The sequence below is a fragment of the Papaver somniferum genome, chromosome 10, assembly GCF_003573695.1.
Source record: "Papaver somniferum cultivar HN1 chromosome 10, ASM357369v1, whole genome shotgun sequence".
In the NCBI taxonomy this organism is placed as follows: Eukaryota; Viridiplantae; Streptophyta; class Magnoliopsida; order Ranunculales; family Papaveraceae; genus Papaver; species Papaver somniferum.
Window position 1 is genome coordinate 59,536,049 of NC_039367.1, and position 26,969 is coordinate 59,563,017.

A 26,969-nucleotide genomic window follows, 5' to 3' on the forward strand; every position below is an offset into this window, starting at 1 on the left:
ACTAATAGGAATGTTTATACATTCATGGTTGATTGATAGGTCGTTTAGGGTGCGCAACTAAATTGATTTGTTAATTGATCTAAAGCTAGTGAAAGTTAGGGGATAAGTAATCGTTCTTGACTCTTTACACAAGTAGCAAACACGATACCTTGCGGAGGGATTCCGTGGAGCAATTGTGTGTGAAAACAACGTTAGCAAGTAGACCTTGATCTAAGAGTCTAACTACTAATATCAACTTAATAAGTTCATAAATCTTAATGCATTTATTTAAATTACATCTTGAGTGATCTACTACTAGGGGGTTTGGTAAATAGAATCCGGTAGTCGAGAACTTCTGTATCCGGTGATACAAGGGATTTAGGGGTTTAGCACTGATCTAGTTGCTTTACCTACGGTTGGTGATAATCTGTGACTAATAAAAATTGAAAAAGAACATAACTTGAATTATTGTTTTGCAACGAAGAAGGATTTCTTGATCTAATCTCTCTTATTGACAACTAAAACCTCTTGCTCCTCGTGGAAACGAACTTAACTACACTATATTACTTGTTAATTGAGTGGAAAAATATTCACTAATTTGTTGTGGTTACGACACCCATCAAATTTGGCGCCGCTGCCGGGGAGCAGCGGACGATTTTAGTTGTTTCATTTTTCTTTTTGCTTAATTATTGATTTATTAGATACTATATCGTATCTAACTTAGTTTTTGATAATCTTGTTTTAGATACTATATCTTTGGTGAATGCTTAAAGAGGGCAAACCGAGTCCAATTGGTATACGTCTTCGATCTGGCACTCTACTAAAGGACATAATTCGAGCGGTTAACACTCCGCTTACTCCTTCTTCATCAAGTGAGTTCGCAGATTCGGACATAGGAGAAGAAGCAATGGGTGATCGTACACTCAAGGACCTTGCTTCTCACAAACTGGATACACAACAATGGTGTATCCAAACTGACTCAACCTTCAAGATCAAGCCGGGGTTGATTAGAGAGTTACCAAAGTTTCATGGCATGGTGAATGAAGTTCCAAACAAACATCTTATGGACTTTTATACCACAATCATGGCCATGCTTCCACCTGAGACTAATGAGGATGGAGCAATGTTAAAAGCTTTTCCGTTCTCTTTGGCGGGCAATGCTAAGGAATGGTTGTATTATTTGCCTTCCGGAAGTATCACAACATGGAATGGGATGAAGAAACTTTTCCTCGAGAGATATTTTCCTGCATCAAAAGCTACTCAAATTCGCAAGGAGATTTGTGGGATGAAGCTAAATGTGGGAGAGTCATTGTATGAATGTTGGGAGCGATACAAAAGACTGGTGGCAAGCTGTCCACACCATCAATTCAGTGACGTTATGATACTCCAATACTTCTACGAAGCCCTCCAACCAAGTGATAAATCTCTTCTTGACGCCGCGGGTGGTGGTGCACTAGTGAACAAGACGGTGACCCAAGCTACCGAGTTGATTGAAAGTATGGTTGCAAACTCGTAACAATTCTATACAAGAGAAGAACCAATAGTTAGGCGAGTGCATGAAGTTAGTGATTCATCATCACACCTTGATAAAAGGATGGGTAACATGGAGATAATGATGGAAAGGATGGATGCGGTTATCATACCTTCATACGATGAAGAGTTGGAACAAGTAAATATTTTGTTTCCAAATCAAAGGCCAAGGTACGATCCATATTCAAATGCTTACAATCCCGGTTGGAAGGATCATCCTAACTTTAGTTATGTCAATAAGCAAGTGACGTCTCCTAATCCATATGTGCAACAAGGTGGTTTCCAACAACCACGCTACCAACCTCAACAACAATTCCAACCACAACAAGTCAAGGAGCATGATTTTTCGAGTGATGACAAGTTCAATGCGTTAATGCAAGGAATGCAAGGTCTTACTTCTATGTTACAAAAAAACCAACAAAAGACCGATTCGGCAATCAAGGCTTTGGAAATTAAAGTGGGGCAATTAGCGACCGATGTGAACCTATTGAAATCTCAAGCATCCAAAAAGCTTCCTTCACAACCATTTGTGAATCCAAGAGAGAGTGTTAATGCGATTTCTTTGAGGAGTGGAAAACAAGTAGAGCAACCAAATCAACAAGATGAGGTGCATGAAGAGTTAGTCGAAGACAAAGAGGAAACCACACCAAAGGAGACTTCCAAGAAACCGGTTCCTACTTTCACCATTCCACCCCCATTTCCTAGCCGATTTGCTAAGTCGAAGAAAGAGTTGGAATACAAGGATATTTTGGACGTCCTTAAGAAAGTACAAGTCAATATTCCACTCATTGAAGCTACTCGACAAATTCCTCGCTATGCAAAGTTCTTAAAGGAGTTGTGCATGAAGAAGAAAAGGTTGAAAGGGAATGAAGTCATGAGTGTGGGGGAGAATGCTTCGGCTTTCATTCTCAAGAAACTCCCACCTAAATTAAAGGACCCCGGTAGTTTCACTATACCTTGCACAATTGGTAAAACAAGGTTTACTCGAGCTTTGCTAGATTTGGGAGCATCGGTTAATGTTATGCCTTCTTCGATTTATGATTCTTTGAATCTTGGTCCTCTTAAGGAGACCGGGGTAGTTCTTGAACTTTCTAACCGATCTAATGTTTACCCGAAAGGGATTGTTGAGAATGTTTTGGTGAAGGTTAATGATCTTTTATTCCCGGCCGATTTCTATGTATTCGACATGAATGATGAGAACTCTCCAAAGTCTACATCTTTGCTATTGGGTAGACCATTCTTAAGCACCGCCGGAACGAAGATTGATGTCCAAAATGGAACCTTGACTATGGAGTTTGATGGTGCAGTCATCCACTTCAATATCTTTGAGACAATGAGATACCCAGGTGATGTGAAGTCATGTTTTCCCGTTAAAGAGATTGATGGGGGCAAATGAATCTTGCAAGATCTAAGTCGGGCCGTCGACTTTAAAACAAGCTCTTCATGGGAGGCAACCCATAGGTTTTGTATTTCTTATCCTTTTGCTTTTTATTTTCTTTTTGTTTTGTTTATTTATTTTTCTTGTTCCATATCATGTTAGGATTTCCCACCTTGACTTTACTAGGACGATTCAATTACATTGAGGACAATGTAAGGTTTAAGTGTGGGGGAGTGGTTAAGCATATTTTTTATAAAGAATTTTTTTTTTTTTTTGCATAAAACCTCCAACCTGTAGAGATTTTAGAGTCACTGGCATACTTCTAGGTATGTTTACATAGAGATTTCTGACCGACATAACTGAAATTGGAAGTGTTAGGGAACTACGTTCGGATTTCTTACTTGTTAAAGTGTTAAATAATGGATTTAATCATGCCGGTGATGCAAATGAGGAGCAGGAAGAAATGCATTATTAGAGTTGTTGATCAATCATTAGTGGAAACTACCCGTATTTATATCATGTGAGGCACCGACCAAAAATTCTTTGTAGCTGACTAAAAAAAGCTTTGTTTTGAGTGTGTGTCACCGTACGTTAATTCCGGGTAGAATGGTGAGCTACCCAACCTCCCACCAATAGAAACACTACTCTTTGATCTCTTGAGTGCTAATTTTGTCAATCATGAGGGTGACGTCTATAGATGAAAGCCTCCTTCTTGTAGTTTGATTTGCAGTTAGCACCATTCTCTCGACAACAACGGGTCCATAGAAACACCATCATCATCAACAAGGGAGTGATTTCAAAATCTACAAGGAAAGTTGAAAACATTCAAAGTTTACAAGCAACGGAACAAGAAAAGGAGCAAATTTCAAATTCAAGTAAAGCAACATACAATGAGCATAATTATACATACAAGTTGAAGACTTATTAACAAGAGCAAAGAAAATCAAAATGTGAGAATTATTGAAGTTTATGATTTGGAGACGATACAAGTTGTGAAGAATCAAGCGGTAAAGTACTTTTCCCATGGCCATGGTTTGTTTATTTTTTGGTATTATTTCTCTTGTCTTAATTAATTGAAAAAAAGAAAAAAAAAAGAAGTTGAAAAAGAAAAAAAAAATGATGATAAGAGAAATTTTTGTTATTTTTTTGGTTTTTATTTATTTAATAAGCCGTGGGGAAGGAAAATTTATAAGGAAGTTTCAAATGACAAGGATTTAAGGAAAAATGTTAGAAATTGTCAAGGATCTACGAAATTCAAGAGTTTATCATCAATAGTTGAAGCCGAAGCCGAAGACCAAGAAGATGAAGACGAGGAGCGGAAGACGTTTCTATTGGATGCTGTGAGAGTGGTGTTATCATCATTGTAATCGGATGTGAAGGTGAGTAAGTAATCTCATCCTCGATAATAGTGGTTGATTTTTAAAAATGGTTTTTCTTAGAGATCCTCACAAAAATGGTTTTTCAAAATGTTAAAAGATGTGGGTTTTTAAAATATTTCGGAAGTTGTCCTTCCCACCATTCAACGTGTTACAGGAATTTTCTCTTCATTCCTACCTGCACACATGTGAGAACCATAAAAGTACGTCTTTTGAGTGCAATTTCATAAAACACTTTTTGGTGAGGCAGAGATCGAGGCGAAATGCTTATTGATCGCTCTCAAACACGCGTTCTCTCATTGTGGTGTGGTTATTTCTCATTCAACATTTAAGAATGAGAATATGTTCTTTAGTATTTCTAACTTCTTATTACTAGCATGCAAAAACTCTATGTCCTCATAGCTCTCTTTGGATGCTTGGGACGCTGGAACGCTTTGAAGTTGTAGGTTTTAGTTTGATTTGCTCGAGGGCTAGCAAAGTCTATGTGTGGGAGAATTTGATATGGGTAGAATACATCCTATTTATTACTCCCTCTGTTTCTGAAAGACCGTCCTCTATTCCTTTTTCGTCAGTTTCAAAATTGTGTCCAGCTTCTGTTTATAGTCATACTTTTTCAATGAACTCTCTAATGTACCCTTGAATTTTTTTATATTCATAAATTCATTTTTAACGTGACCCAATCTAAAATATTAATGAAATTAGTATAATTGAGGAAACAAACATATCCTTCATTCCTTTACACACACAACACTTTTGTTTTCTTTATTCTTTGTGTGAACTCCTTAACATAAGTAGCTAATTTTCTTATTGATTGAGGATGAATTCCTAGTTCTTAACATGTTTTGAGTTTTGTTTTAAATCTACTTTGAAGTTCCCACATGATTATCATTTGTTTTTACTAATAGGAATGTTCATACATTCATGGTTGATTGATAGGTCGTTTAGGGTGCGCAACTAAATTGATTTGTTAATTGATCTAAAGCTAGTGAAAGTTAGGGGATAAGTAATCGTTCTTGAATCTTTACACAAGTAGCAAACACGATACCTTGCGGAGGGATTCCGTGGAGCAATTGTGTGTGAAAACAACGTTAGCAAGTAGACCTTGATCTAAGAATCTAACTACTAATATCAACTTAATAAGTTCATAAATCTTAACGCGTTTATTTAAATTACATCTTGAGTGATCTACTACTAGGTGGTTTGGTAAATAGAATACGGTAGTCGAGAACTTCCGTATCCGGTGATACAAGGGATTTAGGGGTTTAGCACTGATCTAGTTGCTTTACCTACGGTTGGTGATAATCTGTGACTAATAAAAAGTGGAAAAGAACATAACTTGAATTATTGTTTTGCAAGGAAGAAGGATTCCTTGATCTAATCTCTCTTATTGATTTCAACTTAAACTTTTGATTGCTTTGTTTATTTTTTATTTTGTTTTTTAAAATTAAACCCCCCCTCCCCTTCCCTCCCCCCACCCCCACCCTCCTTTTTTGTGACATTATAAGACAACTAAAACCTCTTGCTCCTCGTGGGAACGAACTTGACTACACTATATTACTTGTTAATTGAGTGGAAAAATATTCACTAATTTGTTGTGGTTACGACACGCATCACTACCCAAAACGTGTTTTCCGACAAACCCCTTCTGCAATTCAACTTTACAGCTCCTTGATTTGATGTTGTACAGCTCTGAAGAAACCCTAGTCTTATCTCTCTCAATCATAGCTTCTAGGGTTACTGTATTTGATAAGAGAGACGATAAGATGGAGAGAGAGAGAAATTAGGAGAATGATTGAAGGAGGATGAGAGGGTGGCTATTCTCAGAGGTGGTCGGGTATGGAAGTGATGGAGGGAGGTGAAGTTATGATGACACATGCCCTAACCAAGGCATCATTTCGGTTTATGATAACATATGCCCTAACCAGATTATTGTGCGACAGCTGAGAGATGGAGGTGCGGTTACTTGGCGAAACCAATGCATCATTCCGGTTTAAAAAATGCATCCACATAGTATGAGGTTTATGATTATATAATCGCTATGAAAATGATTATATCCACCGCCAACGAGGAGTACTATTATTTTTTTTTGAAACATCCACTCACGTAAGTGGTTTACGCCACTCCAAAATGCATGTACCAATCAAGATGTGTCTCTTGACTCTCTTCCAGAGTTGTTGCTTGACGGTCGATTCTCACCGCTGGCGAACTAAACTAGACCGTTTGGTGTAGTTTCAACCGAGCAGTCGAGGCTCCACGGCTAGGTAGAAACTTTACCTAGCATAGATAAGTCCTATGGTGTTCTAATCTAGCATCTAGATTGACAACTAGAATACCAATCTAAGTCTTATGATCATTCCAATCTAGAATCTAGTTACCCCCACACTTTTCTCCCACACTCGCAAACACACACTAAAAACAAACCCCTGTTAGTTAATGACGATTAGACGAGACAGGACTAGACCCTTCCAAGCAAGTCTTTATTCACTGTAGGTGTCTAAACGATTAGACGAGAAAGGAAGAGACTCATTTGGAAGGTTTCTTTAGAACTGCAAATCACTGTAATTTTTTTACATTCGGGTCCAAGGAGACGAAATGATGAGACGAGACACTTTTTAGAGATTGTGTCTCTATTGAAAAAGGATGAAATTTATGGACAGATAAGACGTCTGCTTTTTCGCTTTCTTTCCCGAATAAAGTATTATGAGAAAAGACCCGAGCAAAAAACAAGACAAAAGCCTTTTTTTTTTTTGAAGCAGGCAAAAGTCGTTTAATTCCTGAACTAACCCCTAAAAGGAAATGGGAACCATTTAGAGAAATGATCAAGGGTGAGTCGGATTAGTGTGGAATTATGGGCACGGGCACAAATCTAGTTGTTGTAAAAAAAGGTTAAAAATCAAAGTTCCGCTGTATTCGGATAAATCCTAAATGTTAAAGTAATAGTTTGGGAGGTATTCAACAAATTAGAGCAATTTCTTCCGCTCGTTTCAGTTGGGTCGTTCTTGATCCAAATCAACTTATAAAAAAAGTATAACGAAACTAAAAACAAGGCTTGACCATTGTTCTTGGCCTTATTAATGTTTTATGATATCATCAAATGTATGTCAAATTATCGGGAATAAAGGTGAGGGTGGTTTTATAAATATCCACCTTCTTTCTTGTTTTACCTTTTCTTTTCTCGACCTTGCTACATCTAGGACAGTGGGGGCTGGTCCAGATATATTAAATTAATTAGTGTAACAAGACTATCATAAATAGGGGTATAACTGGAAAGAGTCATCTAGGAACTTGAACTATGACTATATAAATGGACAACCAAAAATTGATTCTCCGCCTTGGACGGAGGAAGGAAGTAGCTCTGAGTGTATTAGTGGTGTCTGTCGTAGAGGAAATTTCCATTGATCTTTCAGATTCTTGAATACGCTGTAAACCATAAGGAAATCTATGACAAACCGTGATAATAAGACATTCGAGTGTTTCAAGTCTACAATGGAGCTGTTGACAGTTATCTTTGGTTTACAGCTATTCAAGAATCTGAAAGATCAAAAGAGCATCCTCCATCAATACAAAAAATGGGTACTAAGAATTTGTCTTACAAACACCATCAATTCGACATATATTACTGTTAGTTAATGTGATGTGCAGTTTATATTCTTCACACAAACTATTATGTTAGAAAATGAGGTGTCTCCTTTCTTCACATATACTACTAGTATGTTAGTTCATGTGATGTTTCTGTTTTGCACCTAAATTAGTGTAACCTCATCTCTAATATTAGGTCTTATCTAAACCTACTATATTTAAAGAAAGAGATAAGGAAAGATAATGTAATCTACTCAAACCTATTTCAAAATACGGTCCTCGGGTTATAACCCCAAAGGTGTCACTATCCATCCACAAAAAACCCATCAAAACAAAAGTAGCACAAAAACTCCACCAAACAAAAGTGACACAAAACCCCCAAAGAATTTGGTGAAACCAAAATTGGTTTCATCATAAAATTTGATGAAACATCATAGGATTTCATGAAACCAATTTTGGTTTCATCATAAAATTTGATGAAACCAATTTTAAAATTTGGGGTTTTTGTATCAATTTTTAAAAATTGGGGGTTTTGGTTTTAAGTTTGTTTAAGATGGAGTTTTAATGGATCCCAACATTTAAATGGGGTTTTTGTACCATAAGTTTGGTCACCTTGGATTTTTATGACTAAATCTGTCCAAAATATCTAATAGAAGAGAGTGAGAAAAACTAAGAGTTCACACTTCTCATTAACACAAATTCATATCTAAAAAATTATCAATTTTTTAACCAAATATCCAACAGTCCTTTCTTCTCATGAACTAACAGTCATTTCTTATTATTAACACAGTAGAAGGCTAGGGCTTCATCTTTGTTAGAAAGGTTTGGGTGATTAAAAATAAGGGTTTGAGATGATTTTGATAATGGAGAAGTGGGAACTTTTAGTTCTCCTTACTCTCTTTCTATTAGATATTTTTGGATAGATTACATTCTCTTTCTTCATCTCTTTCTTTATATACTAGGTTTATAAAACCTAATACTAGAGATAAGATTACACTACTTCAGGTGTAAAAGGAAAACATCACATGAACTAATATGAAAGGAAACATCTAGTTCATGTGAAGAATATAAACTGCACAATCTAAACCCTAGTAGTGAAATTACAAAAATGATAAAGAAAACAAAACAAAAATTCTTGGTGTAGTTTGGAGAGGCGGTCTGTGAAGAATTACAAAGAAAATACTGAAAATAAATATACTTCTTGGTGCACCGGCTAATCCTTGCATGATTTTCTCTCTCCAATCTCCTCCCTAATACGTATACACAATTTTCGCTGAATTCCTCTTTATTTTGATAATCGGAGAATACCCTCTCACCCAAAACGTGTTTTTCGACAAACCCCTGCTGCAATTCAACTTTACAGCTCCTTGATTTGATGTTCTACAACTGTGAAGAAACCCTAGTCTTATCTCTCTCAAATTCTCAATCATAGCTTCTAGGGTTACTGTATTTGATAAGAGAGACGATAAGATGGAGAGAGAGAAACTAGGAGAATGATTGAAGGAGGCTGAGAAGGTGGTTATTCTCAGAGGTGGTCGGGTATGGAAGTGATGGAGGGAGGTGAAGTGATGATGACATATGCCCTAACCAATGCATCATTTCGGTTTATGATAACATATGCCTTCACCAGATTATTGTGCGACAGCTGAGAGATGGAAGTGCGGTTACTTGGCGAAACCAATGCTTCATTTCGGTTTAAAAAAATACATCCACAAAATATGAGGTTTATGATTATATAATCGCTATGAAAATGATTATATTCACCGCCAACGAGGAGTACTATTATTTTCTTTTGAAACATCCATTCACATAAGTGGTTTACGTCATTCCAAAATGCATGTACCAATCAAGATGTGTCCATTGACTCTCTTCCAGAGTTATTGCTTGACGGCCGAATCTCACCGCTGGCGAACTAAACTAGACCGTTTGGTGTAGTTTCAACCGAGCAGTCGAGGCTCCACGACTAGGTAGAAACTTTACCTAGCATAGCCAAGTCCTATGGTGTTCTAATCTAGCATCTAGATTGGCAGCTAGAATACCAATCTAAGTCTTATGGTCATTCCAATCTAGAATCTAGTTACCCCCACACTTTTCTCTCATACTCGCAAACACACACTAAAAACAAACCCCTGTTAGTTAATGAAGATTAGACGAGACATGACTAGACCCTTCCAAGCAAGTCTTTATTCACTGTGGGTGTCTAAATGATTAGACGAGAAAGGAAGAGAGTCATTTGGAAGGTCTCTTTAGAATCACTGTAATTTTTTTTACGTGCGGGTCCAAGGAGACGAGATGATGAGACGAGAGTCACGAGACACTTTTTGGAGATTTTATCTCTATTGGAAAAGGATGATATTTATGGACATATAAGACGTATGCTTTTTCGCTTTCTTTCTCGAATAAAGTATCATGAGAAAAGACCCGAGCAAAAAACAAGGCAAAAGACGTTTAATTCCTGAACTAACCCCTAAAAGGAAATGAGAACCATTTAGAGGAGACAAATGCTTGCGGGATGGCTTCCCGCAAGAGCGACTTCTTTACCGTTGGATGATCAAATCAACGATTAGATTCACATTTAGGAAAATACCCATCACTTTGAGGAAATGACCCACCACTTTCAGGAAAGGACCCACCACTTCCCCTAAAAGGTTCAAGGCTGTTAGATCCGGATTTTAGCATGATCCAACGGTAAAGAAGTCGCTCTTGCGGGAAACCATCCCGAAAAGTCATGTGGGATAGCACTGCTCGGAAGACAATGGTCACAGCTGAGTCGGATTAGTGTGGAATTATGGATTAGGGTGCTCTGTTTGTATTGATCACAGCTGTTTTTGTGGGTACACAATAATATAATAATGCCTTTTATAAACAGAAATATTGTGCTAACGAGGTGTTACACATGCGAATTTCATTCTGAACTGCAAAAACCATATTGCATCTACAGGAAGTGCAAAAAATACATTTCACCATAAAAAATTTAGTACTAAATATACAAAATCTAGGAGAAAATAATGCCGTCTCTAGTCTTTTAGAGGCCTTGGGCGAACACTACGGAATGGGCCTTTCTTTATGTAAAGGCGAAAAAAGAATTGATAAATGAAAAACTGAGTCAACTGACAACCAATATGATAACCTATTTACGAAGCTTAATTTGCGTCAGAGAAAATTATAGAAGCTTAATAAAAAATTATAAGATAATCAAAACTTTAAGTTGGAGAAATTACATGCCTGGATAATCAAATAGGCTAATCTTGTTTTAGGTTTCTCAAGAAAACATCTAAACATGTCCAAAATCACCCCAAACAGGACTAATTAAGGTCAAAAAAATACTTCAATTAAGCTTCAAACCCGTCTAGAGTTTGTCTAAACTTGCATTAAGTAAATTTATTATAAAAGAAGATGCATGCCTGCTTAAAAGATACATTGAATTTGTACTCTAATCGGCATTTCATCCTTCACTGACTAAGAAAATGAACCTAAGTTTACTACTGAACAAAAGAATTTTGGGCCTCTTCAAATATTGGGCCTAGGGCGGTCGACCATCTCGCCCTGGTTGGAACTTGGAGTTGGAGTTGGAACTTGGAGCTTGGAGTTGGAACTTGGAAGTTGGAAGGGTCTCGTCTTGTATTGTCTTATTGTTTTGAAAGTATAGCCCAGCTAAACGCTACAATTCTAGAGTGTGGAACGGAAAACACTCTTGTCTGCTCGGGAGCACACAATTCCTCCTAAACAGACTATAAGTATAAAAGTTACAAACACAACGGAATCAAAATAAAATGCAAAGTCAAAAATGCAAAGTCTAATCGTTGAAGATGCAGTTAAAGTATTAGGTCATTGACTAACCCTAGACCGTCAATTAACCGTTACTTTACTTTTGCACTATTTTTTTTTAATTTGGCTTGACCAGGTTAAGTTGTCATTACGTTATGCCCATGGGTCACAAGTGCAACAATGTTTTCTCTCGTAGGGTTGCCATTAATTAATAAGTGATAAGTAATTGATTCAAGGGATATTTTAATTTTGGGTTCCAAAAAAATGACCAATGTTGCATTTGGGTCCTAGAAAGTTTTAAATTAGAGTTTGGGTCCCAGGACCTTGGTTGACCGTATTGATTGATAGAGCATCAACTAGATTCCAAATCCAAATCCAAAGCCTTTTCCAGTAGCAAATACCGGGTCGGCTAGAGAGTATCTCATAAATGTATTGCATAGGTTTTAGGCCGGCCTGTCGAGCCTTGCACAACCTGCAATAAGTTAGGCAAGAGCACCAACTAGATTATCACATGAAAAGCGAAAATGACTTCAGAAATCTACTATAACAGACTTTTATTATTACAAAGGGTAACAGTAACATAGGCTGAAATTCGAGACTAGAGTCACTAGTCACTATATAGTGAAAAAACTGGGGAAAGCAAACGTCTTTTCATATGTCCTATAGACCTGTATTGTCTCCCATTGCCATGTTAGGCGAAGAATTTTTTCACCTCTTTTTAAATTAAAATTTAAACTATCACTTGAATGTTGAGTGAAAATGTTGTTTTCACCATTATGTTTTAGAAAATTATGACATTTTCAACATAACTTGGGTTTCGAACCAAATCCAAAAGTATGATGTATCAAGGACGTCTAAGTTTCTAGAAAGTCTTTACCAAATAAAAAAAAGTATCTAGAAAGTCAATTTAAAGATCAATTAATGTAATTTTAGCATATAATTAATAAAACGTAACTAATTGTAATATACATAGGTGCAAGATAGGGCTGTAAATTCTGCCCGGCAGCCCTAAGCCCAGTACCGTACGCCCTTACCCATAACAGTCCATGGGTACCCGTTTCCCGTCACAGGCTAGCCCGGCCTAGCCCTTTTAAATAATAGGAAGGGCACAGGCCATGAGTAAAAAAGTCTTGTCCGGACCGGTACCCGTCCTGTCAACCCGTTAATATTGCCCGTCCCGTTTGCCTACCCATTTACCCGGCCTAATGATGTGATTTTTCAATGATGTTGTAGTAATATGATTCGTTCACTCAGATTTGTTGAGAATTTGTTTTAAGACTTAATAAAGAAAATAAGGAAAAATATATACACACAATTTGTCACAAGATGAAGAGACGCTGAGACACGGGATTCCACTACTTTTCATATTGTTATGGTTCAGTCATTAACTCTAGACAATATACCTCAAACAAAATAAGTTGTGACTCTAGTTCTTTGCCAAAAATAAATTTCGTAAAATATTATTTGTAAGTTAAAAGCATGACGCATCTAAAGCATTTAGAACTAAGCATGCAGCATCTAACAAAATAACAAATAATTAATAGAAATCATAAAGCAATTAAATCAATGCAAATAGTCAATAAAAGAATTAATTCATTTAACACAATCATGAAAAGTTGCTTCCTCCGTCGTCCCAGTGATGGGTTTAGCTCCACATGGTGAAAACACACTCAGAATAATTTTTCATTGCTCAAAAGTGCTTACAAGAGGTGAAAATATTATAAAACAGAAAAACTCTATGCACCTTTCTATTATACGCTGTGTTTCTTCCTCTAACTCTCCATTCCCTCTCTGGCTCCCAGGAATCATTTATATACCCAACAGTCAAGAAATATTTTGAATAAATGCTCATAATCTCCTCAGTAATGACATTAAACTCGAGAATATTTTCTTTATTCTCACGCGATTCTGAGTTGGCAAAGAAATCTCTTTTAATCAATATAATATAATCCAGAGAATAAAATCTTCTTGTTTTAGTCAAGTATCTCCCATAATAAACACAACATATACGTACTTCCCATTCTTTTTTTGTCGACAATAAATGGAGATTTTCCTTTTTATCCGAATCTGAATATGTTACCCTTCCTGTTTTAGTCAAATAGGGTAATGACAACTCATTCCCATGCAAAACTCTCCAAATCAGCACGTATCTTCATGAACAAAACCTTGAAAATATCTTCACAACTGTTTTCTTCACACCAAGAATATATCCTTCCTTTTACGAATCAAAGGCAATTATTGCCCCTGTTTTACTGTTACAGCTCATGACCAACCAATCCGTGCCACAAATCTCCAAAAAAAGTCTCATAAAATTATAACCAAAAATACGCTGTTGAAGCCAAAACTTTGCCGCCAAATTCTGTTCATTCCGTGGAGAAGAAGATGGTTCTCCCCCTAACAAAAATAGGGTGTGAATATCCATGGGGTGTGCATAGTACATAGTGTGCCCTTTAGTAACTGAGGTGCCCCTTAACCAACACTGAGAGTTCGAATAACACGTGTCCTCCGGGGTGCAAAAACCACTTTTCGAGCAACTTTTTCCACATAAGTGTTTATTGGCCAAAAATACCTACAAGGACATAAAATACCATAATTAATACATAATCGAGCACTAACAGTACAGAACATTGAGAACAAAATAGACACAAAAATGCGTCTATCACCTAATTATTCCTTTCCGATTTCATTCTATATCTAGATATATACTTGGAATACCAGTCTATCGATTCTATCCCGAGTATTTTTCTGCATATATTCATTTTGCTATTTTTAGTGAGAAAATTTAGGGTTTCCTATTGAAAGATGATCCAATCTTGGAGTAATTGTAGGAATTTTTGTTATATATTAGTTGAATTAGGTCACAATCAAAGTTATCTTTCTCTTGTATTCATTTTATATATAAGGGTTTGGAAGAACCGCAAACGAGAGCTTGATTTCGAAGTACTGCTACGCGGCTAAGCCTAAGGTATGTGTTTCAGTAATTTCATTTTCACTTGTTTTATGTTTTTATTTCAATTGATTTTTCCATTGTTACTAGTGATTGATCTTGTAATGTTGTTTTAAATGATTTTAAGTGATGATAGATTTACTTTTCTGCTTGATGCATGTGCTAATAAGTGATAATAATAACTTGGATATTCATTTCTGTTTTTTGTTTCAATTGATTTGGACATTATTGTTGTCGATTGATGTTTTAATTTTGCTTAGGATTTATGATTATAAGTTACTTTTCTGTTTGATGGGGTATTCATGGGTATGAACGAAATGGATTAATATATTCAAATCGGTAAATGAAATTGGGATCTTTTAGTGCACACTTAGCTGTTGGATGTTAAACTCCAATTTAGTTTTGAATCACTAGATACTGTTTTTTATGATCATTGAATTTTGAATGAAAGATTATAATTAAAGTTTCTGTCTTTTAAAGTTTTGAACCACTGGATAGTCTTCCAGCACTCAAGTGGAATGAAACATAGGTGGAACAAAAACAAAAATTACAGCTTTTGGTTTGTGATTTTGGCATCCCTTTTTTCATTTCTTACTTCATTTACGTGATGGTTAGTACTGATGGGAATTATGCACCTGTTTGCTTGTTTATTTGAAACTATACTACCAGAGTACTTACAAGGAGAAGTTCACTAGTTCATATTGTTTTCTATACTTCACTGACCTTAATTACAGTATGCTAGTATGTAGTTGCCGAGTGAACTTAACCAGTCTTATATACTTGTATAACTTATACATTCAATGATATTCTACACAGGAATTCTGACAATGGATCCTAGTCAAGTAGGCGAAAATCCTTCACAAGCAGCATCTGAGCTTATTACCAATTCTGATGTTAATGGAACTCCAGCTCCAACAAATGCAACTATCCGAAAGCCAAAAAGAAAGTTAACATCTGAGGTATGGGGTGGTTTTTATTAGTTAGAAGAGGAAGATCCAGAAAATCCTGGGACAATTATAATGTGGGCAGTTTGCAGAATCTGTGGAGAAAGGAAAAAATCAGGTGGCAATGCTGGAACCTCACACCTAAAAAGGCATACAAATAGTTGTTTGAAGAAGCGCAAGACCGATAATTCACAGACCACAATAGCTGTAAATGGTCAAGGTAAGTTTGCTACCTTTCATTTCAACCAGGATAGAGCTAGGAAAAATGTCATTAAGCTAATTATTTTAAGAGAGATCCCTTTCCAATTCGTTGAAGATCCTATTTTCCAATGGTTCATCAATGCTAGTTTTCATCCTGGTTTCGTTAAGTTTTCTCGTAATACTTTGAGGACTGAGATATATAAGTGTTATCTATAGGGAAAACAACAGTTGAAGAGAATTCTTCTTGATAGTCCTGGTAGGATTTCACTGACATCCGATATTTGGCTCTCAAAACAGAGATTGAGTTACTTGGGTATTACTTCACATTTCATAGACAAGAATTGGGTGCTGCAAAAAAGAATAATAACTTATGCTTTAATCGACACATCTCATACTGGTGAGAATGTAGCTGAATTCATTTTTCGCAAGCTTGTTCATCATTGGAGTATTTCAGAAATTTTTTTTCTTTAGCTATGGATAATGCTAGTGCAAACACTGTCTCAGTTTCTAGATTGAAAAAATTATTGCCTAACCTTCCTTATAAGGGAGATTTATTCCATGTTAGGTGTTGTTGTCATATCCTGAACTTAGTAGTCCATGATGGATTAAAAGTTCAGGGGTTTACTGAGATGCTTGAACATGTTAAGGGTAGCTTGAAGTATATTTTTATGTCTGGTACAAGGTGTAGACAGTTCCAGTTATTGTGTGATGATATGGGTGTTAGGCCTAAAAAATTGCAGCTTGATGTAAAACATAGGTGGAACTCCACTTATCTTATGTTGAAAGATGCAATTCCCTACCGTCAAGTGCTGTCGTCCTTCCTTGATGATAGGTCATGTCCTCATGTTATTGATGATACTGATTGGGAACACGCTGAAGTGTTATGTGCATTTTTGAAGCCTTTCTATGATGCCACTAATTATTTTTCAGGAGTTCATTATGTGACTAGTAACTCAGTTCTTCAATATTTATATGAAATTGGTATGGTCTTCCAGAATCACAGAGATAACCCATTTTTCAAGAATATTATTGCTGCCATGGAGGAAAAGTTTGTTAAGTATTGGGGTGAAACTCCTATATTATTTGGGTTAGGGTCTATTTTGGATCCTCGTCTTAATCTAAGAGGGTGGAAAGTACTCTTTCTGATATTGAAGAATGCTTTGGCACTTCTGCATTCTCAATTCGATGCCACGACGAACAAAGTAGGTTAATGGATGCTAAGTTGAAGAGTCTGTTTGCGGAGTACTCAAATATTTTGCATGATAAACAGGTAACTACAGTTTCCAGTGGTCCGTCGACTTCAATAGGTACTTCAGAGACTTCTGCTGGTCCAATGCATTCAGGCTCTTCAACCGAGGTCTCCTCCACTTCATCTGGAAGCACTTTCTGGGCATCTCGCAATCGGAAAAAAAGAGACCCTCTTGCTACATCATCAGAAGAACTAAAGAGGTATTATGCTGAGCCTGAACCTGCTTTGGCTGATATCGAGAACTTTGATGTGTTAGATTGGTGGAAAAGCAATGAAAACAGGTACCCAGTACTTTCTTGTGTCGCTCGTGATGTTCTAGCAGTCCAAGCATCTACAGTTGCCTCCGAGTCTGCCTTCTCTCTCGGGAAACGTATACTAGGTGATTACCGAAGTAGTTTAACTCCGGATATGTTGGAGTGTTCAGTCGTTCTAAAAGATTGGTGGAAGGCTGAGATGAAAGATATTTTTAAGACGATTGATCCTTTTAATGATGATATTACTCCGGCAGATGAAGTTGAACGTTTGGCCACTTAATCTCGTCAGTCGCTTCTTTTCTAAGGTAAATATCTGTCTTCACATCCCTTTATGTTCATGATCACTTTTCATTTACATGATAATTCGATGTTGGTTTCTATAGAGATAATAGAATACTGACTTACTATCTATATATTAACATAGCACACAATGCAAGTGTTAGTGAATTACAATTTGATACTTCTGTAATCTAGAGTGAACAGAAAACAGTACGCTCTTTCCATAAATTTTTGTATTGATCTCTTTCTATTTTTGTGCAGGTGAATGGCTTGAAAGTTTCTTTTAGTATTTTCAGAATAAAGTTGTGTGGAGTCATGGACTGCTAAGCTGCGCAAGTAGAAAAGGACGCATGAGTCTTTGTTTTTAAATTGAGTTATTAAGGGACGTTTTCTTTTAAGTTTTAATGCTTTGATTTTGAGTGAACAATTTTGATCTTTGAAGAACATGAGTTTATTGATTTGTTTATGGAAGTATTTGATTGATTAAGTTGTTGAAACTTTAATATTATACATTGAAGGCCCGCCCTGAACCTGCCCGCCCGGGCCCAAATTACTAAACAGGCTTGGGTAGGCCATGGGCAGTCTTTTAACAGGTATAGTCCTGCCCGCCCGGCCTATTTGTTCTGATGGGCAAGAGATTTCCAGGCCCGACCTGTCCCGTCCCATTTAATAATTAGGTCAGGCTTCCCGGCCCGGCCCGGCCCAATTTACACCCCTAGTGCAAGATAAAATCTGCACAGTAAAAAATGAAAAAAGAAATGGGGAAATTAGGCGCAGACGCAAAATTTTTTTTTTTTCTTACCGCCAGGCCCACAATTACTTTTCCCTACAGTCGCACCCAATGTTATTTAAAATTATTAAAAACGTGCAGAATTCCTCAATTACCCTTCAACGGTTCTGGGCAGTTTTATTAACTCCCAAAAAACGGTCAGAACCATTTCTTTTCTCTTCTTCTCATTTTTTCTTCATCCGTTTTTCTGTTCTTCTCATTTTTTCTTCATCCGTTTTTCTATTCCTATTCCTCCATAAACAATGTAACGGATGATTGATGATTGAAGTTGATCAAACCCTAAAAATCAATTTCAAACTCTAAAAAACCTTAACCCTAGAATTCAGTAGAACCAAAATGGATGAAACACCAACAAAAACACGTCTTCAGAAATAAAAAGAGAAGAAATTAGGTACTAAAACTAATTTAATCGATCTTATTCTTGCATACATTCGGTACATTTGATTTTATTTGATTTTCGATTTTAATTTTTGTTCTTGATGCTTCAGATGAAAAATGGAAAACCGAAGGAAAAATGAAGTCGAAGAAACAGAAAAAACCCGGTGAGATTTATCATTAGCTTCATCTGTTAGTGTTTGATTTTGTTTTTTTTTGAATTTTTTTTTAATCTTAAATTTTGTTACAGTAATTGCCGATGATGAACTAGAAAAAAAGAGTAAACCTAAAAAGAAAACTGTTTCATCCTGAATACCCATAATTTTTTTTTGAGTTATCACTTTATTCTTCTTCGATTTTAACATAATTTTCTCCTAAATGTGATTTTACCTACTGATGTTGAAGATGAACAAGAAGAAATTGATAGTGTCGAAACACTGAAGGAGATGCAAATCAAGGCAAAGGGAGATGCAAATCAAGGCAAAGAGTAAGAAATGCTCTGGTATGCATAACTAGTTCTCATGTGTGATTCTGCATAACATAAATCTGCATAACTTGTTCTGCATATGCATGGAAGGGTATGCAGCATCAAATTAATGTGTGTAACTTGTTTTTCAGATGCATGACAGGTTATGCTTACAAAAAAAAAAAAACACTGCATAACACCTATTTTTAAGTGTTTCTTTTTAATTTTCATCTGTTTAAATTTTAACTTTCATCTGCTTACCAAAGTTACTGCATAACTTAAATAGCTTATTTATTTGTGTGTTGAAAAGATCCTGAAGCAAACCCGTCAAGGAAGTCGCAGAGATTAAAAGATCAGGTGTCACCTCAAGTATCACCTAGGCAATGTGTTGTCTATAAACAAGGTGCGTTGAATTCCTTCCTGTTCCTGTTATGCATCAGTTAATAAACTTCTCTTATCATTTACCTGCTTGTTTGTATGTAAAACACATTATGCTTGTTAAAAAAACAAATGCATAATAAGTTAAGCAGGGTTGTGTTTTTAAATGCATAATAAGTTATGCACCTTAACAAATAAATGCATGACATATTATTCAGTTCTAATATTAAATGCATGACTAGTTATGCATTGTTTAGACTTGCTGCATCACAGGTTATGCATATAAAAAAATGTGTTCTAAAATAGCAGTTCTAAAATGCATTTTTTTGTTCTTTTTTTTTATGCAGTTAAACCTAAAACCAAATCTGCAGTTCAAGGAGGTACTTATAGAGCAGGTTTCCTTAGGGTAGGTCACTTGTTTAGTAAGATAAAAGACAGAGGTGGTTTGAATCCGTTGCAGGCTAACATGATGAATGTGTGTGTGTTTGGAAAGTTCTATAACTGGTTATATGCTGCAAACATGGCATACTTGGATGGTAAGAGCAACAAGCTGATGGATGAGTCTTTCTATCATATGACCATGAAGATTTGAATCAACATTCATTCAAGTTGTCTGAAAACAAGTTCATAGCATCAACGTCTAGTGAGCTTGCTGTTACATTTATGATTCCAAGAATTGAAGGAGACATAAGAAATGATATTCTGACTTCGAAGGCAGAAATAGAGCTGACTCAGTCACATCCCCTCGTCAAGCAATTCCCATTCAAAACAAAGCCAGGATTTATCAGCAAAGATCCCAAAGCACGGGTAACAAAGGTGTGGATAGATGATATTGAAAGGCTGGTGTTGGAAAAACTTGATAAGAAAGGTCATGAAAAGGAAGTTGTCTGCCTTATCTGCCTTTACATGCTAGTCGTCTTGTTCTTTTGTCGTTCAAGTGGAGACAATTTAGACGTCTCGTATGTTGGTTTGGTTAAGGATTTGGAAACCATGGACTCTGTCTCTTTTCCTGATCTTATTCATGAACACCCGATGGAGAGCATCAAGACTGTCAAAAGAAACAATCTTCATATCAGGAATTGCAGTGGTTGCACTATATATTCTCTTGTGAGTTAGTTTTTTTTTTTACTTTCATAACATCTGTCAATAAATATTACTTTCTTGGATACAAAATATCTTATTAGTTATTGTTTTTTGCAGCTTTGGTTGGCTGAGCATTCTAACATAGATGAGATATCATCAGACATCGTCAAGGTCATTTCCAATGCTACACCGAGAGCTGCGAAGTGGGACTTGGCAGCAATGAAGAAAGCAATGCTCAAGAAGAATATTACGTTCTTAAAGGTACCTGTTTGTGAACATTTCATGATTTCTAATTGACCTTCATGCATCTATAACAGTATCTCTAAATTCCTTAAAAATGAATGCATAATAAGTTACGTTAGCAAAAAAGGATAACTGCATAATAAGTTATGCACCTTAATAAATCAATGCATAATATATTATGCACCCGAATATATGAATGCATGACCGGTTATGCATTTTTCAATATTGAAAAGGAGTTAAGCAGGGTTGTGTTTTTAAATGCATAATAAGTTATGCACCTTAACAAATCAATGCATGACATATTATTCAGTTCCAATATTAAATGCATGACTAGTTATGCATTGTTTAGATTAGCTGCATCACAGGTTATGCATATAAAAATGTTGTTATATTTGTTATGCATTCCTTTGATGAGTGTCATTAATCATGTTGCAGTATAATGAGAAATTCAGAGATGAGTACAGTGCAATGGAGATGGAATTCTGTGAACCAAGAAAACCAAGAAAAAGGAAAGAGATATATGATCTCGTCGCAATGAATCTTGAAGAGAACAGGGACAAGTATGAAGAAGCATTTCTGGATGCAATTAAGATCATTGAACAAGAGACGTGTCCCCCCGATTGTGCTGAAGCAAGGTTGCAGATCATTGAAGCAAAGATGAAATACATGAAGCAGACTCAGGAGAGGAATAGACAGAATGGAGTAGACTTCAATGAAAAGTTGTATAATTACGTGAAGGAATTTCTCGTTGATTGTGGCAACATAGAAGTGCAGGAGGAGTCGTCAGGTGGACCTAGTGTCAATGTATCATTAGCTGAGCCAAGCGACCCACTGAGCCAAAACTTGCCAAGGAATGAGACTCTTGTTGAAATGGTATCTTCAACTGAACCACCTACACAAGAATCAGTTCCAGAAGTTATCAGACTCGATAGCCAATACCAAACGGCTAGTCAAGGTATCCAGTCTTCACCTTTCAAGTTCATGGACATGGAAAAAGCTGTTAATCTCTCCAGCGATGACAAGGAAACATAAACTCAAGTGGAATTGGAGACAACACCAAATATAGCAACAACACAAGAAAGACTTGAAGCACAGGAAAGAGACTTTTTGTCCGGTGGTGATGATGACATTCTTCCAGAAACTCAGAAGAAATCAGAAGAATATGTGGTGCCCACATTTAATCTGCATTTATCACAACCTGCTGCTGCAATTAAAGATGATGCTGGTGGACCACAACAACAAGCTGAAAATCTGCAACAACCCGCTGTTAAGATACCACAACATCAAACTGAAGAACCACAACAACCAGAAGAGCCAGTGGCTGAAAAGCCACAACAAGTAGCTGTTGAGATGGTTGATGATGCAGAGAAGGAGATGGTGGTTGAGAATCCTTTAACTCCTGGTGCCACGCAAGATGCTGAAAAAGAAAAAGGCTATAATGAAGATGCTGAGATGGAGACCATTTCAAAAAACCTGGTACCTAAAATATAACATCTTTTATTATGGTATTTTTATTAATGTCAAATCAACTATGTACTGCTTATTATTTTTAATCAACTACAAACTGTTTACTATATTGTTGTTTTGCTGTTTAATCAACTATTTACTTAATTTCATAATAAACTGTTTATATCTAACACATTTTGGTTACATGAATCTCTAGGAAGAAGACGTAGGAGGGGAGTTTGAACCAAGAACATAATTTTTGAAAAGGTCAACATTGAAGAAAAAGTCAGTATTGAAGCGAAAAGCAAACAAGGCAGAAGAGGATGGGAAGCAACCAGGAAGCAAGGTAAGAAGAATCAAGGAAAGGACAACATGGAATCAAAGGACAACCAGTGTACTACTCAAAGATTGTGAGCTAGGGAAGCAGAAGAAGCAAAAAGACAAGCCTGATGAGAATAAAGTTGAAGAAGAAAATTCCCGTACGTCTGCTGGCTTGCCGTTCAGAAAATTACCTCCGCTGGAAACAATGGAATGCTTTCAAGATTACAAGGATACAATAGAACCAGCTATGATGGAAGTACCAGAGACATACTTTGAGAATGCCAACAGCCTGTAAGTACATCAAAATTACCTTTATGCTTGTTTGCATAATATGTCATGCAGCTCCCAATGTTTAATGCATGGTTAGTTATGATTGTTTAAAATATCTACATCACATGTTATGCAGCTCCAATGTTTAATGCATGTTCAGTTATGCAAAAAATGTTGTTATATTTATTATGCTTGTTTAAGAAATCAATGCATTACATGTTATGCTTCTTATGAAATAAATGCATAACAAGTTATGCTTAAAAAAACCCATGCATAACACAACCCTCTAGTTTATGGTTCTGCCGCATGTCACTTGAATAAAACATCTCACCAATTATGTCTTATGTCATCTGCAGAAATTCGGCTTGGAGTATCAGAGAAGGAGAAGACCCGTAATTGTGGGATATTCGGATTCACAGAGATATAATAAGGAAGCTAATGAACAACGAAAACTTAGAAAACCAAGTAGTACGCTACTACAGTTATAGGTTGTTCAGGAAGCGGGAAAATGAAAAGATGGCTGATAGTGTTGAACATAGGTATGCGGAGTCTGCATTCATGACACCAGATGCTTGGGTAAGTCAAGAAAATAAAATCATTTTGCTACATAACAAGTCATTCCTGCATATTATCTTATGCCCATGTAATTACTTCAGCATAAAATGTTATGCAACTAGATTGATCTGCATAACAAGTTATTCAGCATTGTTTTCTACACCTGTTGTGCACCCTTTCAATTGCATCCACTAACTTTTTTTTCCTAAAAAATATTTCTTTTGCAGTTCTTTGTTAAAACAAAAGAGAAAGATGGGATTGCCAAATTTTTTGGAGAATTCATTTTGAATCTCCCTATTGAAGTTGAGAGAATGTTCATTCCAATGAACTATATAACAAAGGAAAACCCTGCTGGTACACATTAGACATTGTTAGAGTATGACTTTTCAGAGGGTGAGTGGAACTACTATAACAGTCTTGAAGGCTATAAATCTAATTGCAAGAAACAAGCTCTCATAATGGCAAAGGCTTGTATGCCGTATTTGATCCAAAGATATGATGAACTGAATCTATCACCACAAATCCTGGATATAAAGAGGGAACCGCTTATATACAGGGATATTTTTACCAAGATTGTTCCTCAACAAGGTCATCACCCCGACTGCCTCATATTTGTATGCTATTATATGAAGATGAGCATGAAGTCTCAAGTCAGGTACAAATGGCTGAAGTTGGGAAAGGAAGATGCAGTAGAAAAAGCCAACAAGAAAAGAGTAAGTCTGGTATTGAAAATGCTGTTTATTGGAAACAGTTGGGCGATAGATGCCAATGAAGACATCTGGGATGATGTTGCGCGTCAATGTGATGAAGCTGCGCGTCAAATGTGAAGCTGTGCATAATAGAAAGGCTCAAACATAACATTGTTTTAACAACCTGTGTGTTGTTGGTAGGTTGAGAAATTTAACTTGGGAGTGAAAACTAATGGGAAAGTAGTTAGTGTGAAGCTTAACTTCAGTCAGTAGTTATGTGTAATGTGTTGGTATGAAAACTTAACTTTATTCAGTAGTTCTTGTCAGAACAACTTATGTTATCTTGTCGATGTTTATATATATTTATTATATATCAATGCTGGTTTCAGTGCTTCTATTTGCTGCAATCTTCATTTAACTGTACTATGATATAAATCTTACAAGGAAAATGAAGGAAACAGGTTACATATAAAATCTATAACAAGTTATGCAACAAAATAAACCTGAATAACATGTTATTCCTAATAAAATAAATGTGCATGACTTGTTATGAGACATGACTTTTATGCAGATGCAGATGCATGAAGGAACCACATTTGCATGAGTCGTTATGCAGCCATCTTTAAAAGAATAAATGCATAACAGATCGTGCATCGTCGAAAAACAATGCATAAGAGATTATGCATCTTCAAAACAATAACGCATAATACGTTATGCATCATAAAAACTAATGCATAACAAGTTATGCATCATCAAAAACTAAAGCATAATCCATTATGCATTTAAGAATAAAAATGAAAACATTATCTGATAGAAGCAGAAAAACACACAGTGAAAAAAAAAGTATTTTTCATAAAACCAATACAAAAAAAAAACTAAGTAAAGAAAAAGTACTTGTTCATAAAAACTAATACAGAAACTAATGAAAGAAAAATGAATAAGGTTCAAACATAAAAGTAATAGTCTGAAGAAACAAACAAGATAATTGCTCTTCTTTAACTTCCCTTATGCTTCGGCGGCTTCGGAGGCTTCTTGTAACAGGTAGGATTCGTACATGTTTGCTTGTTATGATGACCAAGCTCAAAACAATTACCACAGCGCATAGCTCTCCTGGCGGCTTCTCATATCTGCTCAAATGCCTATTAGCTTGTGGTCTCCCTGGCGGCCTCCTAACATCAGGTACATCGATAATATCATTACCTTCATAAACTTCAGGCCTGTTATAGTTCGGAATAGGATGAATTGCATGACTGTAGGCATTATTGAAGTATGAAGTAGTGAAATAAGGTTCAACAAAATCATATGGATTAGAACCAGACATTGTTATCGATGCGAAAGCATGCACACATGGAAACCCATAGACGCGCCACCTCTGACAGGTACATGTCCTTGCCTCAAGGTTAACACTATGAGAACTGTCCCCTCCTTCCACTTCATAAACATGAGTATCGGACTGTATAACCAGCCAGGTTAAACCCCCATCAATAAGAGCCTTCATCTTATTTTCATTCTTCGGTGTGAGAATTGTTATGAAACTATTACCAGTATTCCGCCTTTCTGACATCATACTCATCACATCCTTCCTTATCTGATCCAGAAGAGCATTTGCAGGGAGCTTCTTGTGTACCTTCATCCAACTATTGAAGGATTCAGCAAGAGTAGAAGATGTCCTACCATACCTACAACCCTGGAAAAAGGCATTTGACCACTTCTCTGGAGGGATATCTTCAATATAGTCGGCAACCCAACCACAACCAAGACCCCTAATAGTAGCGATGGCAGTTTGGAAACCTTCGGGACTAAGAGCATAAGCAGCAGCTTGAAATGAATCAATAACTGCACCATACCTTTCGTCAGATGCATTAATAGGTAAGTTCATCTTAAGATGATAATAGCAGAAACTATGGAAGGCTCCAGGAAAGTAAAATGGAATCGCTCTCTTTAATCCTTCTGCACGATCAGATAAAAATGTGATTGGCCTTTGATCATGATCAAGAACATTACTCAAATTCCTCATGAACCATTCCCAGTTATCATTATCTTCACCAGGTACCAGGGCCATGCTAGTGGGAAGAAGCCTGCACAGAAAAAATAAAATAAAATCAAGCCAGCGTCTACATGAAGTATGTGCAGCTAAAAAAATGCATAATGGCTCATGCATCTAAACTAAATAATGCATAAGACATTATGCAGCTAAAACAAAAAATGTATAATGTCTTATGCATCTAAACAGAAATGATGCATGACCAGAAAAGTGAAAACAAATAATGCATAATGTCTTATGCATCTAAACTAAATGATGCATAAGACATTATGCATGTGCATAAAAAGGATGCATAAAATCAATAAGTGAAAACCATAACGCATAAGACATTATGCAGCTAAAACAAAAAATGTATAATGTCTTATGAATCTAAAACAGAAATGATGCATAACCAGAAAAGTGAAAACAATAATGCATAATACATTATGAATCAAAAATAAATAATGCATGAGACATTATGCACATATATAAAAAGGATGCATTATCAGAAAAATTACCATTTTCATCATTGATAACGGTTGCAGCCATGAGGCATCCTCTATATGTCCCTGTAAGAAAGGTAGCATCGACATAAACCATGGGGCGAAGGTAACGATAACCATGGATGCATGCCTCGAAAGCAATAAAAATACGCACAAACTTATTTGAAGGTGCCTCATCTTCTAATTCAGCTGAACTATCCTCGTTCGCTTCAGGTTCATCCGTTTGAACTTGAAAATCAATCCAACTCCCAGGATTTGTGCTGCGAATGGAATCTACATACCATGAAAGATGCGAATACGACATGGATTCATCACCAAATATATCCTCATACACTTTCTCTCT

At 36.3% G+C, this 26,969-nt stretch overlaps 2 protein-coding genes across 2 annotated transcripts; both read left to right on the plus strand.

Annotated features, from left to right (window-relative positions):
- Positions 1-1,573: 1,573 nt before the first annotated feature.
- LOC113315685 lies at positions 1,574-15,537 on the plus strand. The gene is made up of 3 exons (XM_026563945.1): positions 1,574-1,971; positions 2,080-2,738; positions 15,374-15,537. Exons 1-3 carry the CDS (start codon positions 1,574-1,576, stop codon positions 15,535-15,537), a joined length of 1,221 nt encoding a protein of 406 aa, XP_026419730.1.
- Positions 15,538-16,912: 1,375 nt separating this feature from the next.
- LOC113315686 lies at positions 16,913-17,463 on the plus strand. Its single transcript, XM_026563946.1, has 2 exons — positions 16,913-17,361; positions 17,460-17,463. Exons 1-2 carry the CDS (start codon positions 16,913-16,915, stop codon positions 17,461-17,463), a joined length of 453 nt encoding a protein of 150 aa, XP_026419731.1.
- The last annotated feature ends 9,506 nt before the right edge of the window (positions 17,464-26,969 follow it).